General features: G+C 42.0%; 2 protein-coding genes across 5 annotated transcripts; one reads left to right on the top strand and one right to left on the bottom strand.

The window, feature by feature from the left end:
* Positions 1-2,438: 2,438 nt before the first annotated feature.
* LOC146557669 (uncharacterized) lies at positions 2,439-5,705 on the bottom strand. Its single transcript, XM_085246704.1, has one exon. It carries the CDS (start codon positions 5,371-5,373, stop codon positions 3,583-3,585), a length of 1,791 nt encoding a protein of 596 aa, XP_085102830.1. The 5' UTR covers positions 5,374-5,705; the 3' UTR covers positions 2,439-3,582.
* On the top strand, positions 5,522-18,739 carry gpatch2 (G patch domain containing 2). 4 transcript variants are annotated; one of them, XM_085246707.1, is made up of 10 exons: positions 5,522-6,008; positions 7,290-7,533; positions 7,909-8,459; positions 9,280-9,344; positions 10,288-10,485; positions 12,483-12,603; positions 12,916-12,955; positions 13,213-13,277; positions 13,404-13,492; positions 16,149-18,739. In XM_085246707.1, exons 2-10 carry the CDS (start codon positions 7,306-7,308, stop codon positions 16,316-16,318), a joined length of 1,527 nt encoding a protein of 508 aa, XP_085102833.1. In that variant the 5' UTR covers positions 5,522-6,008; positions 7,290-7,305; the 3' UTR covers positions 16,319-18,739. The 4 variants fall into 4 exon arrangements, with proteins under 4 accessions (XP_085102833.1, XP_085102831.1, XP_085102832.1 ...); XM_085246705.1 differs by lacking the exon at positions 5,522-6,008 and adding an exon at positions 6,277-6,472; XM_085246706.1 differs by lacking the exon at positions 5,522-6,008 and adding an exon at positions 6,279-6,472 and having other exon boundaries at positions 7,909-8,456.
* The last annotated feature ends 477 nt before the right edge of the window (positions 18,740-19,216 follow it).

Here is a 19,216-nt window from a genome sequence, read left to right as displayed (position 1 = left end):
TCGTAAAAATCCAACGGGCAAGGGACAGGCCGAAGGGGAGGATAGCAAACTGATGCACACTTCCCAAAAGGTGAAATGCAGAAACCTTCTGTGTTCAAAATGAACTGGCACATGGAAGTAAGCATCATTGAGGACTAAGGTGAACCACTCTCCTGGAGTGATGGTCTTCAGGACATATAGTATCTGGAATCAAGAAGTAAGTGGAATAAAATCCCTTGCTCATTAATCCCGTGTTCTGATTGCACTATTGTGATAGCCCTTTTGTAGCATATTTCCTATGACAAGCCCAGTGTCTTCACAGAGTGTGACAGAAGTCACTTTCTCTGAAAAGGGTGAGATCGATGACGAAACTGCAGCTTGTACCCCCGGGACATTGTTATCAAAACCCACTTATAAGGCCTCTCATCTCTCACTGAGAATGGCAAAACACTGCAATTAATTAGACAAAGTGTGTCTCAGGTGCCCCACTAACTTGATATCTTGTTGCCAACCAAGCAAGTGTTTGCTTAGGCAATCCAGACAAGAATTCCAGCAAGCTGCAGGAGGTCACCTGAAACTTCCACTAACTTACTTATGTCAGTATACTTAAATGTGTTAAATTCTAATACCTGAGAATACCTTAAACCTAGCTGTTCACAGCGTTCTCAGGGAGAGCAATATTGAAAGATATTGAGAGACCTGTAGCTTGCTACTGTCAACAACCTTCTACTGCTTAGAAGTATTTCTTATTTGGCTTTCTCCCACTAGGTTTATATCTGGGACTCTCCACCATTTGACCTTAGAACTGAAGAAGCTCCTTGGATGAGAGGTGAAACGTTTTCAAGTAACTTAAAGAAGTCCAGACGCCTTTCTTTGCAAGCTCCCTTGACTACGATGACCTGGATGACTGAGAACCCTCACAGACATATTTGGTAGTGATGGGACGTTCTGTATCGAGGCTTCGGAGCGTGTGTCGAGTAATGGAGGGGGCGTTTCCGCGAAGCGCGTATCGAGGCTTGCTTCATTTATGGGAGGAGCTGAAAATGATGACGTCCGAAGCCTCGCTGCCCGGCTGTACCACGTGACTAGTTCATGAAGTGGTTCGAACTTTGCCGCGAGATATGACAGCGATATAAACCCCTCAGACTTCATTCAAAAATGTGGGTGTTTGATGGAGAGTTGCGGTTAGTGAGAGTTTGGAGACCGTTTGGAGGTTTATGAGAGTGAGGAAAGTCAGGAGAGAATGGAGCCAGCTAAGAAGAGGAGGATGTCCTCCCCTGTGTGGGAACATTTTGATCTTATTCCTCCCAACAAGGTATGTAAATTTCTACAGAAGATGTATTTTCATGATACTGATGGTGCAATACAATTTATGTTGAGCTGTCTTGACTTTTGTACAAGGTGAAGTGTTTGCTATGTGCCAGGGAGCTGGGATATGACAACAACAACACCTCATCCATGCTTAGGCACTACAGAGCTTTGCATGAGAATAAGGGGGACACCGATTGTGGAGCAAGACCAGGTGAGCCATCAAATGCAATGATAATATAGGATGCAGTAATGTTACTAAATGATATAACAATATTATACAACTGTTATAAGTTACGTGTGTGATATTTATATTTGTGCTTTATCTTTATTGTCTTTCCTCAGGAGAACAATCTCAAATAGATGAAGACCTGGTCAGCATGGTGATTGAGGACTCCCAGCTATTTAGCATTGTGGAGGACAAAGGATTCAAAAGATTTGTTAAATCATTAAATCCTAGCTATGTTCTCCCCACTAAAAAGGTCATAAAAGCAGTGAAAATTTAGTTTTTACAGAATAAAATGTGAACAGGCAGGACTGAGGCTCAAGCCTCAGTGTGTAGCTGTCCATACCTCAACGTTACAAAAGCACAACTACTGTCCACACCCCAACCACACCTCACCTCACAGTAAATGATCATTTCCATTTCAAGCATTTCCAAATAATCATTTCCCATACTGCCACTATAAATATACACAGTATACTGCCATCACTACAATATACATGTTTTACACACTCCTTTTGTTGTTGACATTTACAGGCTGTGTGCAAAATGCCACACTCTTCAAATTCATGCCAGCTATTATTTTTACGTCCAGTAGGTGTCCTGCTAGAGCAAATGAAGCTTCATGAAGCTTCGCGTTGGGGTGAACCAATTGGATGAAAAGCTTCAGTGCTTCATGGGGCTTCATCTGCCCATCACTAATATTTGGCTTTCTGTTTTTCTTCTTTTTTTTCACATATAGTGTACATACAGTGTAATGACTGTGAATGCTTCTATGCTGGTAATGTCAGGGCTTTGTGTGCGGGCAGGCAGAAATGAGGATCCAAATGCAGGACTCGAACACAGAATTGTAACTCAAAACCTCAACTTTATTGCTGGAGAAATTAAAACATGAACTGAACAAGGGTAGTGAACACGAAAATACTGACCACAGTATAAAACACACAGGCATAATCCGATGGTACAACAATGTGGCACTGAGGAAGGGCAAACACAGGGTTAATATACACAGGGAAGTAATCAGGGAATGGAAAACAGGAGGGAGACACAGCTGGGAGAGATTGGGGCTAACGAGTCAGGGGATCGAAGCTGGACACACTGACATAAGACACAATCCTTCAAAATAAAACAGGAAACAATACACACTAAACTAAGACACGGACTGGACAGAGAGAGACAGACTAGACACTGAACTAAACCAGCAATAAACATGAGAACACAAAACCTATCCCTAAACAAGAATAACTAAAACATAGATTAATAATCACCATCATCATCATCATCATCATCATAACCAACAAAAGCACCACAAGAGAATAAGAAAACAATCCATAATGCAAAAAACACACCAAAACATAACAACTCAAAATACTGGGTCAAACTGACCCAGAACCGTGACAGGTAAGGAGATGTCATTTCAGGACTTAAACCAGACTCTAAGAAATTGCTGTGTCTAATTTTGCGATGCTGCGAGTAACAAACTGGGTTCAGTTTGGAGGTTGAAGAAGAACTTTCCCTCGCCAGGCCGACAGCCGTCTGTGCCACAGTTTATCTCATCTCAGTTTATCTCATGCAGCGCAGGGCTAAATTTAAAATGATTAAATACTTAAGACAATGTATATTCTTCTATGACAAAAAATATGTGTTCATTTAAGCAAATAAACAGAGCCGTAAGAGATGTTTTTCAAAAATAGTTTTCTTTATTTTTATTTGCTGCTAACAAATCTTTTTAAAAGATTTGTAGCTTTTGTAGTGCTCCCTACTATGTGAACCCCTCACCAGAATGTTGAAGTTTTTTAGTTCAAGCAAATTAAACCCCAACAATCAAATGATCCCCTGTGAGCAAGCACTAGGCACAGTGGAAAGGAAAAACTCCCTTTAAACAGGAAGAAACCTTTGACAGAACCAGGCTCAGGAAGGGGCAGCCATCTGTCGCGACTGGTTGGGGGGTGAGAGGCAAAAAAAAAGAAAAATGAGAGCACAAGTTAGCTAAATGTTGCTCATGTTGTCTAACATGAACAACGTATGATTTTCTGGACTGTGGATGAAAAGCAGTCCATCATTACTAGTCTTTAAAAAGGGACTAATCGATCATCAAGGTAGGAATATGGCTCAAGGAGGCCACAGACAGAGTTAAATAGGCTATCACTATTAAGCTTTGAAAAGCCCCAGTAAGCTGCAGGTATAATAAGGCCTACTGCGGCAACGCCTAAACCTATTTTAAGTAGGCGTTTGGCACCATGACGCCATGAACCACTAGTCGGAACCACGTCAGGAGATGCTTCTGAGACAGGAGAATCAAGCTCTTCGGGTTGAGGACCAAGATTGTCCTGTGTCGGGACCACATCAGGAGATGGTTCTGAGGCAGGAGAAACAAGCTCCTCAGGTTCAGGAGCAAGATTGTCCTGTGTCGGGACCACATCAGGAGATGGTTCTGAGGCAGGAGAAACAAGCTCCTCAGGTTCAGGAGCAAGATTGTCCTGTGTCTGGACCATATCAGGAGATGGTTCTGAGGCAGGAGAAACAAGCTCCTCGGGTTCAGGGGCAAGATTCTCCTGTGTCGGGACCATATCAGGAGATGGTTCTGAGGCAGGAGAAACAAGCTCCTCGGGTTCAGGGGCAAGATTCTCCTGTGTCGGGACCACATCAGGAGATGGTTCTGAGACAGGAGAAACAAGCTCCTCGGGTTCAGGAGCAAAATTCTCCTGTGTCGGGACCACATCAGGAGATGGTTCTGAGACAGGAGAAACAAGCTCCTCGGGTTCAGGAGCAAGATTCTCCTGTGTCGGGACCACATCAGGAGATGGTTCTGAGACAGGAGAAACAAGCTCCTCGGGTTCAGGAGCAAAATTCTCCAGCTGCAGAGGTTCACCAGTGATGTTGTGAACAGCAGCTAATATTTCTTCTTCCTCCTCCCGTCTCAGCTCATCCTTAAGATTATTAATTATTTCTCTTTTCATTTTAAGATGTTCATAAAGTTCATCTATGAGAGCTTTGTTATGAACAATCTTGAAATTTTGCTTTTTGACTTTTTCTTCCAGCCAAAATATTTGCAGTGTCAGACTTTCTGTTGTCCTTTCTTGATACTCAAGATTTTGCAAACGTTTCTTGAGATTTGTGTTTGCTGTTTTTAATTTGTCTATCTCAGCAGTAATGCTGCTGTTCTCCTTAAGGAAATATTCTTTTTTTTCATGAAAGTCACGGTGCATCCTCTGAATTGTGCTAACCTGCTCCTGCATTTTAGCCTCCAGAGATTTGACCTGCAACTGCTTTTCATCAAGTGTCTGTCTCACCTGACGCTGAAGAGTACAAATTTCTCTTTTCAGCTCAACTGTGAGTTCTGTCTTCTGAAATACTTTCCTATATTGTTTTTCTATTATCTCTTCTTTTTTTATTATTTCATGGTGAGCTTCTCCCACTTGCTGCTCAAGTCTCTCTAAAGAGTCCTTGAGATCTGTGTTCTGTCTCTTTAGCTCGTTTTTATCACTTTGAATCTGAGACAACTGAGCAGCAATGCTGCTGTTCTGCTCAATGAGAGATTCCGCCTTTTCCAAAAAGTCATGGTGCATTGTCTGAACGTACTTTTCCTGTTCCTGGAGTTTAGCCTCCAGAGATTCCACCTGTGTCTGATTTTCTTTAGCCTGAGCCTTCACGTGTTTAAGCTCATCTCTTGACTGATGGAAATGATCTTTATAATAATTCTTTTTGAGCTTTAGGGTGCTCAACTCCAACTGGAGTTGTTGAATTTTCATTTGAAGCTCCATAGGGTCAGGTATTTCTCTCTCCATCAACCCATACAGTCTTTGTGATTCCTCTCGAATCTCTCCGTCAGACTGTGAATTATTAAATGTTTCGTGTGACATTTCTTTAAACGTTTTAATGCAAAGTGTCACGAGAAAAAATGTTTGCTTAATTGTTTAAGTTTAAAAATAGTCCCTTTCTGAAAAGTTTCTGGTTTGCTAAACACAACTCGCCGTTTCTGAAAATGTTCCAAGAAAACTGTGTTTGCAAAGGTGAAGAGGGGGTATTTATAGACTTTTGTGGCTGCGAATATGACGTCAGTGCTCTTTGAGCCTTTGATCCTTTGTTCGCTCAAAGGATCACATGACAACTGTGCGTAATTCTGCGCATGCTCAGAGAATACCATTGAGATGCACGGTTTTGTTTTGTTTTGAATTTTTTTTAAATACCCTGAAAACAGTGTTGCCAACTTAGCGATTTTGTCACTATATTTAGGGAGTTTTCAAACCCCCTTAGCGTCGTTTTTTCCCTAAAAAGCGACTAGCTTCTGGTGTTATTGGAGGCTTAATTTATGACGACTTTTGACGTGAAAGCGCTTGTTGCTCTTACTCTCAACAAGCAGCGGGTGCTGCCGTGGGCACCTCGCTCGTGCCAAAGTGCCCACAGGCGGAGGATAGTCCTCCTCCAGCCGCTATCAGGGCAGAGTTCAACCATGGATCCAGTTTTATACTACACCGTCCTCTAGTGTTCAATACAGGTAAATACACGTGGAAGTCAAGCGCTTGATGTTGCATTCATGTACATTATTGCAACAGCAGCTTTTCAGTTATTGTGTACATACATGACAGTTAATGGTACGCAAATATTTATAGATACGACATCAACCACATACATACATATATTTTATCCAGTTTTGGCGTATTTAAATATAATAATTATAATGCTCCTTAATATTATTATGTTCTGACGATCTCTTTCTCCCATCGCAATGCTGTAGATTTTCTTCAGCACTCAAAGGCAACACAGTACCTTGCTGCTGCTTTCACGGTGTCCTCCTCTTGTCGCATATCCAGTTAGCTGATCGTTAGCTTTTGTGCCAGAATGGTTTCAGTGGCGTGTCAGTGTTTGTCCGTTGTTTCTGGCTAAGGATAGCGGGGACTTGGTGGCTTTCATGTTCCGTGCAGCTAATCTAAAAACCATCGGCAAAGCGGGAACTGGCTGGTAGGTGGTGTTTGAAACCGCGGAGACGTAACATATTGTTCACGTCCACTCCACTCTCGTGAATCAGCCGGCTAGAGGCAGAGAAAAGGCTAGCTGCGCTAACAGGCTAGCAGCTAAGCTCTTCTGAATATTTTAGGGTGTGTTTGTTGTTTACTTTTTGGCGGCGCTTGTTTAAACTAAGTATAAGTTAATGCCGTGAGTGTTATTACATGTTAACGCTGTTACGTACCAGCAGTTGGTCAGCTTTTAAATTCTGTAGTTCAGGGTTTGTTTTGGAAGGGCTTGGCTAAGTAGCAAGAAAACGTTAGCCCTCGAAGCTAACAACTTAAAGTGCAAACTAAAGCAAGCGTCGATTTAGAGAACCTTGCAACCCACAATCGCGGGCTGTTAAATGGTATCGCCTGAGATTTGTTAATACTGTTTTTCAGCAGTGCACCCATCGTGTGTTAGCCCTGGCTTTGCTTGCTGGGAAGACATGGACGTTATGTAATGTGAATAATCACCAGGCTATAGTCTCAGATATTTTACAGCTAGCTTACTCCCATGTCCAAAGTTGTCACCGTCAATTGGGCTTATCGACAGCTAGCTGACGTGATAGCATTTCAATTTGCATCTGTTTAGTCAGGAGTCGTCTCTTAAGTTTCCTTGCGGTTTGCCCATCAATAGGAATCTACACATAATGGCTACATTCTTATACTCTATACCAATACACGTGCACACGCGAAATCGTTAGTGCTTGTAAGTGCTTTAGGTATCTGATTGTCCACTCCTGGTGTGAGATAAAATTGTATTTACCCTCCTTTTTGCTTAATCTCAGGCACTTTCGCCGAACGATGGACGAGCTGGTCCATGACCTGGTGTCAGCGCTGGAGGAGAGCTCAGAGCAAGCTGCCCGTGGTGGTTTTGGTGATGGAGGTGACCATGCACTGGCAGTGGGCTGTCTGCTAAAGAGACAGGCTCGGAAGCGGAGGGGTAGGAAACGACGCTCAGACAACCCACATCCACCGTGGGAGACGGGCCACCTCAGTGAGGGTTCAGAGTCCAGTGTGGAGGAACATAAGGTGAGATAGGGTGAATTGAATAGGGACTGTGGACAAGACACATCTGTTTGAAACCCTGTGTCAACAGTGTTACCTAAGACCAGCTGAGCCAGTTTTACTACATTTGAGGATGTAGTTATCTGGCTTGCTGTAGTTGTTTTGAGAAGAGGAGAAAAATGTAACTGGGGGGGGGGGGGGATCCAAAATATATTAAAATAGTGTGGCGTTTTGGACAATAGCAAACATTTTTATTTGGGTAAAAATGTGTCTGTGTTTCATAAATCTGGCCCCACTGCTGTTGCTTCTGTCTTAGCTGACATACTCGTGTTGATGCAAGTGTCTTAATTTAGCATCAGCATCACAGCCTGGTATTCACCACAGTGTCATTTGTTGCAGGACTACCGTGCCAGTACAGGAGCTGTCTCTGCTGCCAATAGCCATGCCCGTGACAACAGTGACTCAGATGAACAACTTGGCCCCAAACGGCGAATCCCCTACACAGCCGACATGGGGCGAAGTAAACGGCCGCTCTGGCCGGATGACCTGGGTGTCCTGGGCTCAGCAGAGGGGACTCGAAGCCTTAGGCGGCGACGTAAGGTCAAACGCATGGCTGTGGACCCACCCATAGATCCAGAACCTCCCACCTCCACTATGCTTGGGCCACCGCCTGTACCCAAAGCCCGTGTTGGTGGCAAGCCACATAGACTGGGTGCAAGTGAGGGAAGAGGTGCCATGGAGTTCTGCGGAGGTGGACTGGTAGAGCCAAGTGGAAACAAAAGCAGAGTAAAAAAGAGGAAACTGGCGACACACCGGCTGGGAGTGGAAGCTGCTGATGAAGGGGTTGTGGTGGAGAGTGAAGACCCCGTCTGTTCTCCAACAGACGGGTCCAAAGACAAGATGGAGCTGGAGGAGCAAAAGGGCTCGGATGAGGACATGAGTGACAGGTGGTTAGTGTTTTGCCTTTCTTTTTATGCCTCGTAATTCCCGATGTTGTAGCTCCCTCTGTATGTACTACTGTGTGCGATTTTTATGGAGTCTTAGTGTCAGTTTGTGGTACTGCAGGCAAGGGAGTGTTTGGGGCTGGTTGTCTAAAATTAATATCTTTTTTTAAATGTTTTTGAAATGTCTGAAATGTGTTTGGTGCATAGATCACCAAAAAGAAGCGACTATTTAAAGCTAAAATGTTGCCAGTTCCAGACTAGTTAGTTCTCATGCATGTTCTTTGATGGCTGCTTTCATTTAGAATGTATTGGGAACTTATTTTATTGAATGAAAAATAGTTGAAAAAAAGAAGAAAAAAATCTAAATGGAAACTTGCTAACTACCATCTAGCGTTTCCCTACTCGTTGTAGGGCTAGTAAGGTTATTGTTGTGGCTTTGATGGTAATGAACTGTCTGGAGTCTCTCATCCTGGGGCTAGACAGGCTTTTTCCATCATGAACTGCAGCTGGCAGAGGTAGTCCTTATTCTACTCTTGAGATCATTTGTGAGCTGAAGGGGGACTTGAACAAAAATTGCCACCAGGTGGATAGCTGTGCTGAGCTCATCAAGGCTGCAGAGCAGAGGAAAGATTAAGGTTGCCAGCAGTAGTTCAACATGGGGGAGTTTATGTTACTGTTGTGTTTTATATTATCACAAAGTGTCTAAGGTATTATTTATTAGCATTAATGTTATTTGCAAATGCATGGGATATATGTGGATTTGTGATATAGTTATGCAGTGGAGAAACACTTGGTTGAATTTCCTTTTCTACCATTTTTTCCTCAGTGAGACCAGCAGTGTGAGTAACAGCAGTGATGGAGGCCTCTATACAAATGATGAGGGGAGGCAAGGTATGTACTGAGATGTGTACTGAGGTATGTGTCAAAAACTGTCTGGCATGTTGCATAGAAGTGCACACAGAAGTGAGGATTTTGTGAAAGGGTAAGGGTCCGCATCTGCACACAGTGGTTGTGTTGGGTTGTGTTTTGTAGGAAGTGCATGCAATCTAATTTTAGGGTATTTTCACACCTATAGCTCGCATACCCTGGTCCAAGTCAGTTGATGAGTTTGTACTTGTAACTTGTAGCTTTTTCCTGTGGTTTGGTTTCTATTGACGCAGAAAAAAAAGTCAAAGTGAACCAAAATGGGTCAGTACAAACCACATAAGAACATTTAGTCCACTTATTTTGTCTGGAGCTCGAGCAAAAAAACTAAGTACAGGAAGATGAAGGTGCTGTGTTCTGGCTGAGTGTCCAACATGGGGAATTTACATAAATTTTACAGCTAGTTGCTAACACGCACTGACTATTTGTACTGTTTGTGAATAACTATGGTACTCTGCCGCACCCCAGAATGCAAAGCACTCCTGGCTATGTGAAGATGTTTAGTTCAGACTTGCAGCATGCACCTGGTAGTTGACTCAGATTGCATTCACACACCATTTGGAATCGGACTTAGACCACCTCCTCTAAAAGCGTTTGGTGTGGTTGTTTGCTCTGTACCTGAGTGCGATTACCCTGTTAACACCTGCACAAGTGAACTGGACTGAGGGGGGAAATGAACCAGAGTACAGTTTAAACAGCAAAAAACAGCGCAGGTGTAAAAACAACATAAAAGCACTTCTCTCAAACATCTTGCTAGCTTTTAGAAACTGTGTTCTCCTCTTTTGTCGTTATTGATTATTGATCCTTCCCAGTTATTTCTAAATATGGTGAAATTGCTTTTTATTTCATTTTGTATATGAGTTTAAGCAGCTTTTCTGTGAGGTCCCATTTTTCATACTCCTTCTTTTAGGTGACGATGAGCAGAGTGACTGGTTCTACGAGGGTGAGCCGGGCTCCGGTCCGGGGCCCGGGGGTGCTTGTGGGATAGCAGGAGTTGTTCCCTGGTGGGAGAGGGAGACTGGGTCAGAGGAGCTGGATCTAGCCGACCCTGTCTTTAACAGCATTCTCACTGGATCCTTCCCACTCATGAGCCCTGGGGCACAGAGAGGTAGGCTTCTGGTGCTTGCTTTCACAGTCACATTTGAATCACTTAGAAACTTGGACACAATGGCAATTATTTTTCTCCCCCTCCCTTTTTTGGTCAACCATCCAAAGCAATGGTGGCTCTAAAGAGGGGTGAAGAACAGACTGTAGGTTTGTATGTAAAAGAATGTAAGGAGTCATTAGCTCGTTTAAAGATGCCCAGATTTGCACTGGGAGAAACAAGCATGTACTGAATTTCTCTGAGCTGGATTAGAACTGGGATATGCTGCTCCATTGAGAAAAGGATGTGAAGATGATGCTCCTAGGCAAGAGGATGGGCAAAGAGGAGTTTTATGAATGTGGTTGGTTTGACAGAGAGAGGACGGGGACTAGGTCGAAACCAACGATCTCCTGTGGTGCCCCTTAGCTGGAGCAGATGGAAGGAGTAGCTTTCTAACATATAATGTAATATAATATCTAGTATGAGGGGCAAAGTGAAGATACTGTAGTGAAAAGTTGTTGCAGTCTCACTAAAGACCACTAGGAGGCAAACGGTTCACACTGACATATCAGCATTACAGCAATAAACTGATGTGTGGAATAAGAGAGTATCTCTGAAGAAAGGCTTTGTTTGCAGTGTTCAGCACCAAAAAGAACATTTTTCAGACTTGTGCTGCATGAAGCTTTCTTTCGAGTGTCCTCCAGTTTTGGTAATGACAGTACCTTTAATCTAGCTTCCCCCCCCCTTCACACCTTGTTAGTCGTGACATATCATCTCCTACCTATTTTCCAACCAACGTGGTGCTGGCCTCACTCTGGGTGTTCAGCTGAAACCTTCACATCAGTGCCCAAAAGCTGGAGCCCACATCACACAGCATAGTTGCTGGACGTAAAGCTGGAGCAACTTTGCAGATTTGTTAGACCACAGGTTTATGCCACAGCCACCCTACATTAAAGGTACTGTCATTACCAAAACCATTTTTTATGTTTCTGCAATGGATTATCCACCAGTATGTGCAAGCTGTTTAATCAAAATGATTGTTAAAATATAATTGTTGTTCTTAGCCATGATTTTTCAAATGTATTGTTTTACAAAAAACATAGAAAAAATATTAAAGTTGCTTATTTTTGATTAAGATGCCAAATTAATTCACTTGAATTCCTAAACAGAAAAATGAGTGAATTCAGTTTGAAATCCATCGATCCTTTTCAAAATGGTAAATCGTTGAGAACTCAATGAAAAGAAAAGAGTCTGCATTAAAGCACTTCTTGATGCTGGGTATGCTTTGAGACAACATTGGGCAAGACTTAAAGTGTTCTCACAGTGTGGTCATGTATGCTGTGGACTAATCAATTGCTGAGACTGATGCTTGGAAAATGTGCAGAGGAAGAGGCAGAAAACAGCTGTGCAGTGCTTCAAAGTTTTAAGTACTAAAGGCAGAAAGAAAATCACTACTGATATAAAGGTCTTCAGGATGACAATAAGCAGAGGGCTGAAAAAACGAGGCTTAAAGAGAAGGCTAGCTGCTAAGAAGCCATTGTTGAGACATCCAGGAGCACAAACACTGGACTGCAGATGCCTGGAATAAGGTACTGTGGCTGTAAAAGTTAAAGTTTAAACTCTTTGGTCAGCATTGTTGTGTTTATGCCCAAGAAAAGCTCCAGAATGTTTCAATGCTAGATGAAATGCACCTACGGTGGTGATTCCAGTATGCTTCCATTTCTGTGAAAGCTCCGAAGGAGGCCATAAAAATGAAGCGTTTTGGTAATTATGTGTGAATTAGCACTATTTAATTGTCAGGTGGTCTAATAAATTTGTTGAATTCCATACATCATACTAAGATTACCTCAGCTTCCAGTGGATAATGCTCTGTTTACAAACCTGTTGAAATATAAGCTGGGATTTCAAAAGATGTATCAGTGTTTTGTTACCTTGAAATGTTCCTGACCCAACCGATTGAGTGATTTCACTGATCTTATCGTAAGGTTAAATAATGATGAACCTGCGCTGGTGTTTGTCAGGTTTCCAGGCCCGGTTGAGCCGCCTTCATGGCAACCATCAGGTACCTGAGGCAGGGCTGCAGGGAACCTCCAGTCAGGGCTTCAGCGAAAGATTGAGCAGACAAACTCAGGACACCCACGAGTGAGTTCTTTCTGCATGATCACTTTTTCCATTTTATGAAAGATGCTATTTAAATAAGTAACCTTGGTGTTGAAGAATTAATAAAAGTAACTTAAAAACCTGCAGGATATGATCAATTTTATACTGACATCATAAAAGCATTTTATTTGACAACAGAGAAGCATGATGAGACCTTATTCAGCTTTTGCCTGTGTGTTAGCTAATGTGAGAAAGATCTTGATAATCCTGTTTTCTTTGGGAGATCTGCACTAGTTTCTGTGGTTGACGAGAAGCAATAGTTTCTGTGTAATGATACCATAATATCTCCGACAGGCCGTGGTTCAGCTCAGGCTCAAGGAGAGAACACGGACAGGTAAGCTGTCTCTCTCTCTCTTTCTTTTTTTTCCCTTTTATTCCTTTTATTGTGGAATAAAAGGGTTTGAATCCACTCAGAGGCCATTCACTGTCCTTCCTTCACCTGTGCTCTCTCCCCAGCTTTCCTATCCTCTCTACACCCACCTAAAAAAGGCAAAAAAAAAAAAAAGCCTCCAAAATGACTTTAAAATGCAGAATACAAAGTTCATTCCAGGGGTAACTCGCTCTTTTGTGTCTCCCTCATTGCCCCTTCAGTTGCACTGGGACCCACTCTCAGACAGAGGGCATCGGAGGACCTGCTCAGTAAAAACAGCAAGCAGGTGAGAACAGTTTGACTTCGTTGGGTTTTTTGTTTGTTTGTTTTTGTTAAGGGATGAGAACTTTTCTTGTTATTTAAGATCAAATGGGTGCTATCATATTTTTGCGTGTCTTGACTGGTTTTACAGACAGACCAGCGGACACCTCGGCTCGCTCTGCACAGGGGATATCAAGCGGAGGCGCAAAGCAGCCCCCCTTGGTTCCACTGCACCTTCAGGTATTGAACACCTAGCTTCACCTAGCACACCATCTGGCACTTTATACCAACTGCTCCTTTTATTGTATTTTTGGCTCTCTTCTGTTCTCCTCTCCCCCTCCCCCTCCTCCTCGTTGAGCTCAATGTGTCCAAGCTTTCCTTCACACCTTCTGCTGTACAGACTGGGATGAAGTGTGCGCTTTAGCTGCATATTTTTGAGAAAGCGGATCTTTCTCCCTTCATATCCTCCCTCCTGCACAACCTTCTCTCATTAATAAAGCCCTTTCCTTCCTAAGCTTTGCTGGACAAGAGTCAGCTGGCTAAATCACGCTCCACAGCAGAGATACTGGATTAGCCGTTAGGCCCTCCACTCATCCCCTCCACCTCCTCCAAAAAAAAACTACTCCTCTTACCTCTGGGCCAGTTTATCCTTTTGGAGGAGGAAGGACGAGTTAATGCTAATGTTGGCCCTGTAATGTATTTAGTTTGGAGCTTTATCTTGTTTTTGATTGTAATTTATACCTAAACGCTGACATTGTATCCACATTAGTGTACTGAAGTGTTTTATGAGATTAAGTTGGCTGTCACTTGTGGGTTAAAGGGTCATGCATGCTTTGGCTCAGGTGCAGGCTTCTTTAATTTATGCCCAGGCCCAACAGAAAGGTAAGCATTTGTGTTTAAAAACAGAAGAAATGGAGCACACATTAAAGAAATTGGGCAGACAAAAAAAGTGTAACCAAAGATTAATTTCAACTTTATGAGGTCCTTATTTAAGGTGGCTGCTTAAAAACTTGGATAAAATCAGTTAAATAGGGCGGCAACACCCAGCAAGCACATGGAAAACATTACCACTGTCTGCTGGGCTGCCAAAGTATCATTGTGGCATATTCAGTGTTGCATTGTGTACATATCTGACACTCACTTGGCGCATATTTGTACTCTGAGGCCAAATGTCCTTCCTGGCGTGCTCGAACCCTCAGACGGTCGCGTCTGGAAATGAGCTTGCAGCTTTACTCTGCCCTGCATACAAATGAAAGGAGGATTAAAAAGGGTAATAGGTTGCACTCTGTGACTGGACTGGGAACTTACAGGAAGAGGGAGGACAAAATGATCAGTGTCTGAGACAGACACGGATGATCTTCCCTTCACTGCTTGCATTTGTTACACCATTGAAAATGTGGCCAAGTCAATTACATGGTTACGTTTATACTAAAGCTGAACCACCAGATAGACAGAACGTCAGATCTGTAAATAAGAAAGAGGATTTTAATGTTTTAGGGTTAATGTATTGTAAATCCAAAAAATACTGCTAGTAACTTTTTTTTTCACTTCTAATTTCTTTAAAAGTGACTAAAAAGCATAAAATGTTTTGCCACATATTAAATGTATAATGTTAAAAAAAAGGTTGGCGAGTGGTTGCTGGTTGTAAGTAGGTTGACAGTAGGTAAAAAGACCTATATGGTGCTGCACTGTAAACCTTCTTGCAATTGCTTTGTTCGCAAGCAGGCCGCCACTAGTTTGCATGCTTGTCTGCAAATTACTTGCCGAGCGCATTCTTTACTTTAACTTTGAAGCGAGACAGTCTTGCACTCTTGCAGACAGTGTGTTGCAACCAAAGCAAATACAAGATGGTTTTTGGTGCAGCACCTTATTTGCAACCGATTTCCCCTGGCTACAGCCGACAGCCACAAACTGGTTGAGATGTACAAATTTTTCACTGAGCGATCTCTAAGCTTGTGTGATTAAAACATAACAGATCTAATATTGGACCTAATTGTTTTGCACATATCAACTTCAAAAAGCTTCAAAACAGCTGTTTTGCCTCAATATTCCAACCACTGGATACATTTCAGATGTTTTGTCCTCGATTTATATGACTAAAAAAAAAAAGCTAGCAGTTTGATAGTACTATGACAAACTAGTTATTTAACATTTTTCTGGTGCCAATTTATTCCTGTGTAGTTCAAGGAATTTCATGTATTCAGTGCATGTATTCCTTGACTCTGATGTATCTTGTCATCGTTTTATAAACCAGTTATTTATTTTTAAGATTAAGGTTAGAGGTCAAGTTACCTATGATAACAAAGATGTCACCTACATTCATACCATATGCACATCTACCAGAAGACTGAGAGGGTATCACTGGCAGCCACCAGTACTTTTTCCCCTTCTAGTACAGTCCCAGCTAAATGGACTGAAATTGATATAAATAGCCGTTCTTTACTCTGACTTAGTACTCGAAGCACTCCTTACACTGTGAACTCCATTCACAGACATAGCAATAGTAATACATAGCAATAAGGCACTAAGGACAAAAGGCAGGTCTACCTTACTTTATTTGGGGGAGGAAAAAATTTGTTGCTTGTTGATGGCTACGGTCTACAGATGAGAGAAAGTAATCAGAAGAGTTTATGTACCACTTACCTGTGATTGAATTTCCTGTTATGTTGTTTACTATAATGCTATATGCTATAACTGTCTCTAGCTTTGTGTTTAAACTGTTTGTGGGGCACGTCAAACTAACTTTATTATTTACTCATTTCACGCGTACATTGTCTGAGCTGCTTTGAAGATCTCCTTTATAGCTGACACTTGTACGTAGTGTTTAACATGGTATGAGTGAGGATGCGTAGACAGAAATTATTAGCTTTCTTTAATCAGTGAACTTTGTTTTCAGGAGTGGTCGGGGAGAACGCACCTCCGATCCCTGAGACCAACATGGGGAACCGCATGCTGCAAACCATGGGTTGGAGTCCAGGGATGGGCCTGGGTCCTGAGGGAAGAGGCATTACCGAGCCCATCCGGGCCACCCAGAGACCTAAAGGCACGGGTTTGGGTTTCAGCTGAACACCCAGAGTGAGGCCAGGATAATATACCCCACCAAGGAGGGACGAGATGAAATTCTCCTCAGGGTTATCTAAAAACACACACACAAAGGTCTGGAATAATCCAGGCGCACGAACAACAAGAGAAGGACGCTGCTCATCATAGCAAACGACCTGAGATGAAACAAAAATTAAACTTTCCCATGTTGGGGAAACTGCAAGAAGACTGAGATCTCTGCACAGACTCCTTAACATGTGAAAGTAAAGGACGGAAAGTGATCCACAGACAAGAATGGCAAATGCGTCTTCTTGAGAAACTCCATGTTGGAGAAAGTGATGTGATGTGATGTCTCATCCGTTACCTCAGATGCCAGTGTTACTGGTCAGAGAACTGGGGTGCTGTTGACTACATACAAATAAGTATTGCTTCAGGTCGCCAGTGACGACAGCAATGGTTCTTCAGTCGGCTGTGTTGGTTAGTGAATCAATGATAGGGTTTTTGTCTGATGTTGCACAATAATTTTAAAATCAATTGTTTGAGAAGGCTATACCTCAAGATTATTCTTATTTTTTTTTAATTGTAATGAATTTAGGGTACGCTTTATTGATGTAAGTTTGGATATCTGGATGTTTTTCCTCGCCCAATTCCTTTTTTTTTTTTTTTTCTTAATTGTTGATTTAATTGGAGAAATCTTGTCATGAGAATGTTTTTAATCTCTCTCCCAAAAAAAAAGAAAAAGGCTGAAAATCCAAGTTACAAATTTCTCTTCATTTAGCACCAGTATGCACAGATTTGCACACGAAGCCCGAAGTTTCACCACACCCTGCTTTTCGTTTCATTGAACGTAATTTAAGGTTTTTAAACAGTGTTGCTGCAAACGTAGCCAAGAGTAAGCACGCTTTGTGACTTTACACAGTCACACGGTATGATATGAGCATTTTGGCGTTTCAGTGCACACTCTTGAAGGAAGGAACCTGTGTTTAACCGGTGCTTTCCGCTTAATTTGCTTGATTAGACCTTTTCGCAGGATTGTGGGGAAGTGCGGGCTGGCTAACGTCTAATCAGACACCTGCGGCACAACACAGGAAGTCAGACGCATTTATTAAAATAAGTTGGCTGCTTACCTAATTGTATTATTTACTATGCAGCTGTTGGGTAATTTAACCCCATTAGCATATTGGCCAGACACAGCGGATTGTTGTGGATATATAGCTAAAGTAAATTTAAGTGCAGCTGAGAGATCAAGGGGCCAGAAAAAAAATAGAAAGATGTTGATTAGAAATGGTGCAGGATATTTAAAGTGTAGCAGTATTTCCTCTGAACAGCTTTTAACCTTAGGACCTAACTTACCTCATTAAACTCGTGACAGTTTAAAGACATGTGAGTGGAGCTCTGATGTGGAAGAAAAGGGTATACAGTAGAAATTTAGCCTCTGTAAACCAAAACTGTTAAATCTGAAACTAAGCAAAAAAGACTAACGCATTAATTGTTTATTAATTTGATTTTAGATTGTCTTTTTTTTGTAAGAAGGCTCAAAGGTAACCTTCCTGATGATTATAATTTGTTAAAAAATCTCTACATTTTTACTGCAGCCCCAGGTAGAGGATGGATTTTGAAGAAAGGGGGGAAAAAAGCCTGATTACTTAGGTTAAGGTGACTCAGCATTTTTATGAGCACTACATTTCTTTGACCTAAAGTTCTTGGGTTACTTTTGCAGTATGTTTTGGTCATTATACATCCGTACAGTGAAGCGCTGTCCAATCAGCTTTGCAGCATTTGGCTGAATCTGCACAGAGACTATTGCTCTGTACACTTCACAGTTCATCCTGCTGCTTCGGTGAGCAGCCACATCATCATCACTACAGCACGTTACTCCAAGTAACCAGGCTCTTCTGGAACCATACATGCTCATGCTTTAACACTGTGGTTATGTTGTAGATAATGGGCCTTTCCTATCTTCTCCATAAATCAACTGTTTCCACTAGGAACATCTATGTTTTTTGTTTGTTTAAAAAAAAATTTAATAGTTTAAATGTCTAATCTGGGCTTCTTGTTCTGAAGGGGTTGGTTTGCACATTGTCGTAAACCCCATGTATTTCCCTTCATGAAGGCGTCTCTTGATTGTAGACTTTGACAATGATATACCTACCTCCTGGAGAGTGTTCCTGTCTTGGATTATTGTGAAAAGGTTTTTCTTTGTCAAGGAAAAGGAATTCTGCGATTGTCAAATTTTCTCTTCTGTTGTTTTTCAGGCCTTTTTCTCTTGACCAGCGCCTTCCTTACACCAAAATGTACCAAATTGCTGATTTTCTTTGGTTTTTTTTGCCTATAGAACTTTGACTGGTTTTGTGTTTCTTCTTTTTTCGGCCTGATGATGGGCTCTTTTTAATTGCATAGTATTATGTAGATTAGTGGTTTAATAAAGCAGCAGTTTATGCAGCATTTAAGTGTTTAATTTCTTTTACTAATTTACCCATATTAACAACAACGGGATTGAATTTTGAGAGTCGTCCTGTGGAGTTAAACCAATATTTTTGAGGCTTTGAAGTTGGTTGAACAGAGCATCAGGATCCGCAGTCGTTTAGGACACTGAAATCAAGTTGTAAAACGTACATCATCAATGAGGCAACTTACTCTGATCAGGATGTGAGCCCTTTAAGTACAAACCAGGAGAACTTTCTTCTCTGGTTGCTCTTGAGACGGCACGGTCGCAGCTCCCTTTTGATGAAGAGAGCTTTCTGCAAATAAGAACGTGGCCTCGAAATATTTCCAACTCTATAAACGCACACATCCCATGCACATGCTGACTCAACATCACTGAAATATGATGCTCGTGCTCTCTCTGTCTTCTTCCCTCCTCTCTTTTTCTCCCATCTTTTGCAAGGCTGCAATAGAAATCCCTCCTCTGTATCTGTGGGA

Source organism: Mchenga conophoros, linkage group LG15 (assembly GCF_057382185.1).
Source record: "Mchenga conophoros isolate Kocher_MC1m ecotype Shallow Benthic linkage group LG15, M_conophoros_male_GT1.1, whole genome shotgun sequence".
NCBI classification, from domain to species: domain Eukaryota; kingdom Metazoa; phylum Chordata; class Actinopteri; order Cichliformes; family Cichlidae; genus Mchenga; species Mchenga conophoros.
The sequence above is the reverse complement of the archived record's forward strand: the minus strand, read 5'-3'. Positions and strand labels throughout refer to the sequence as shown.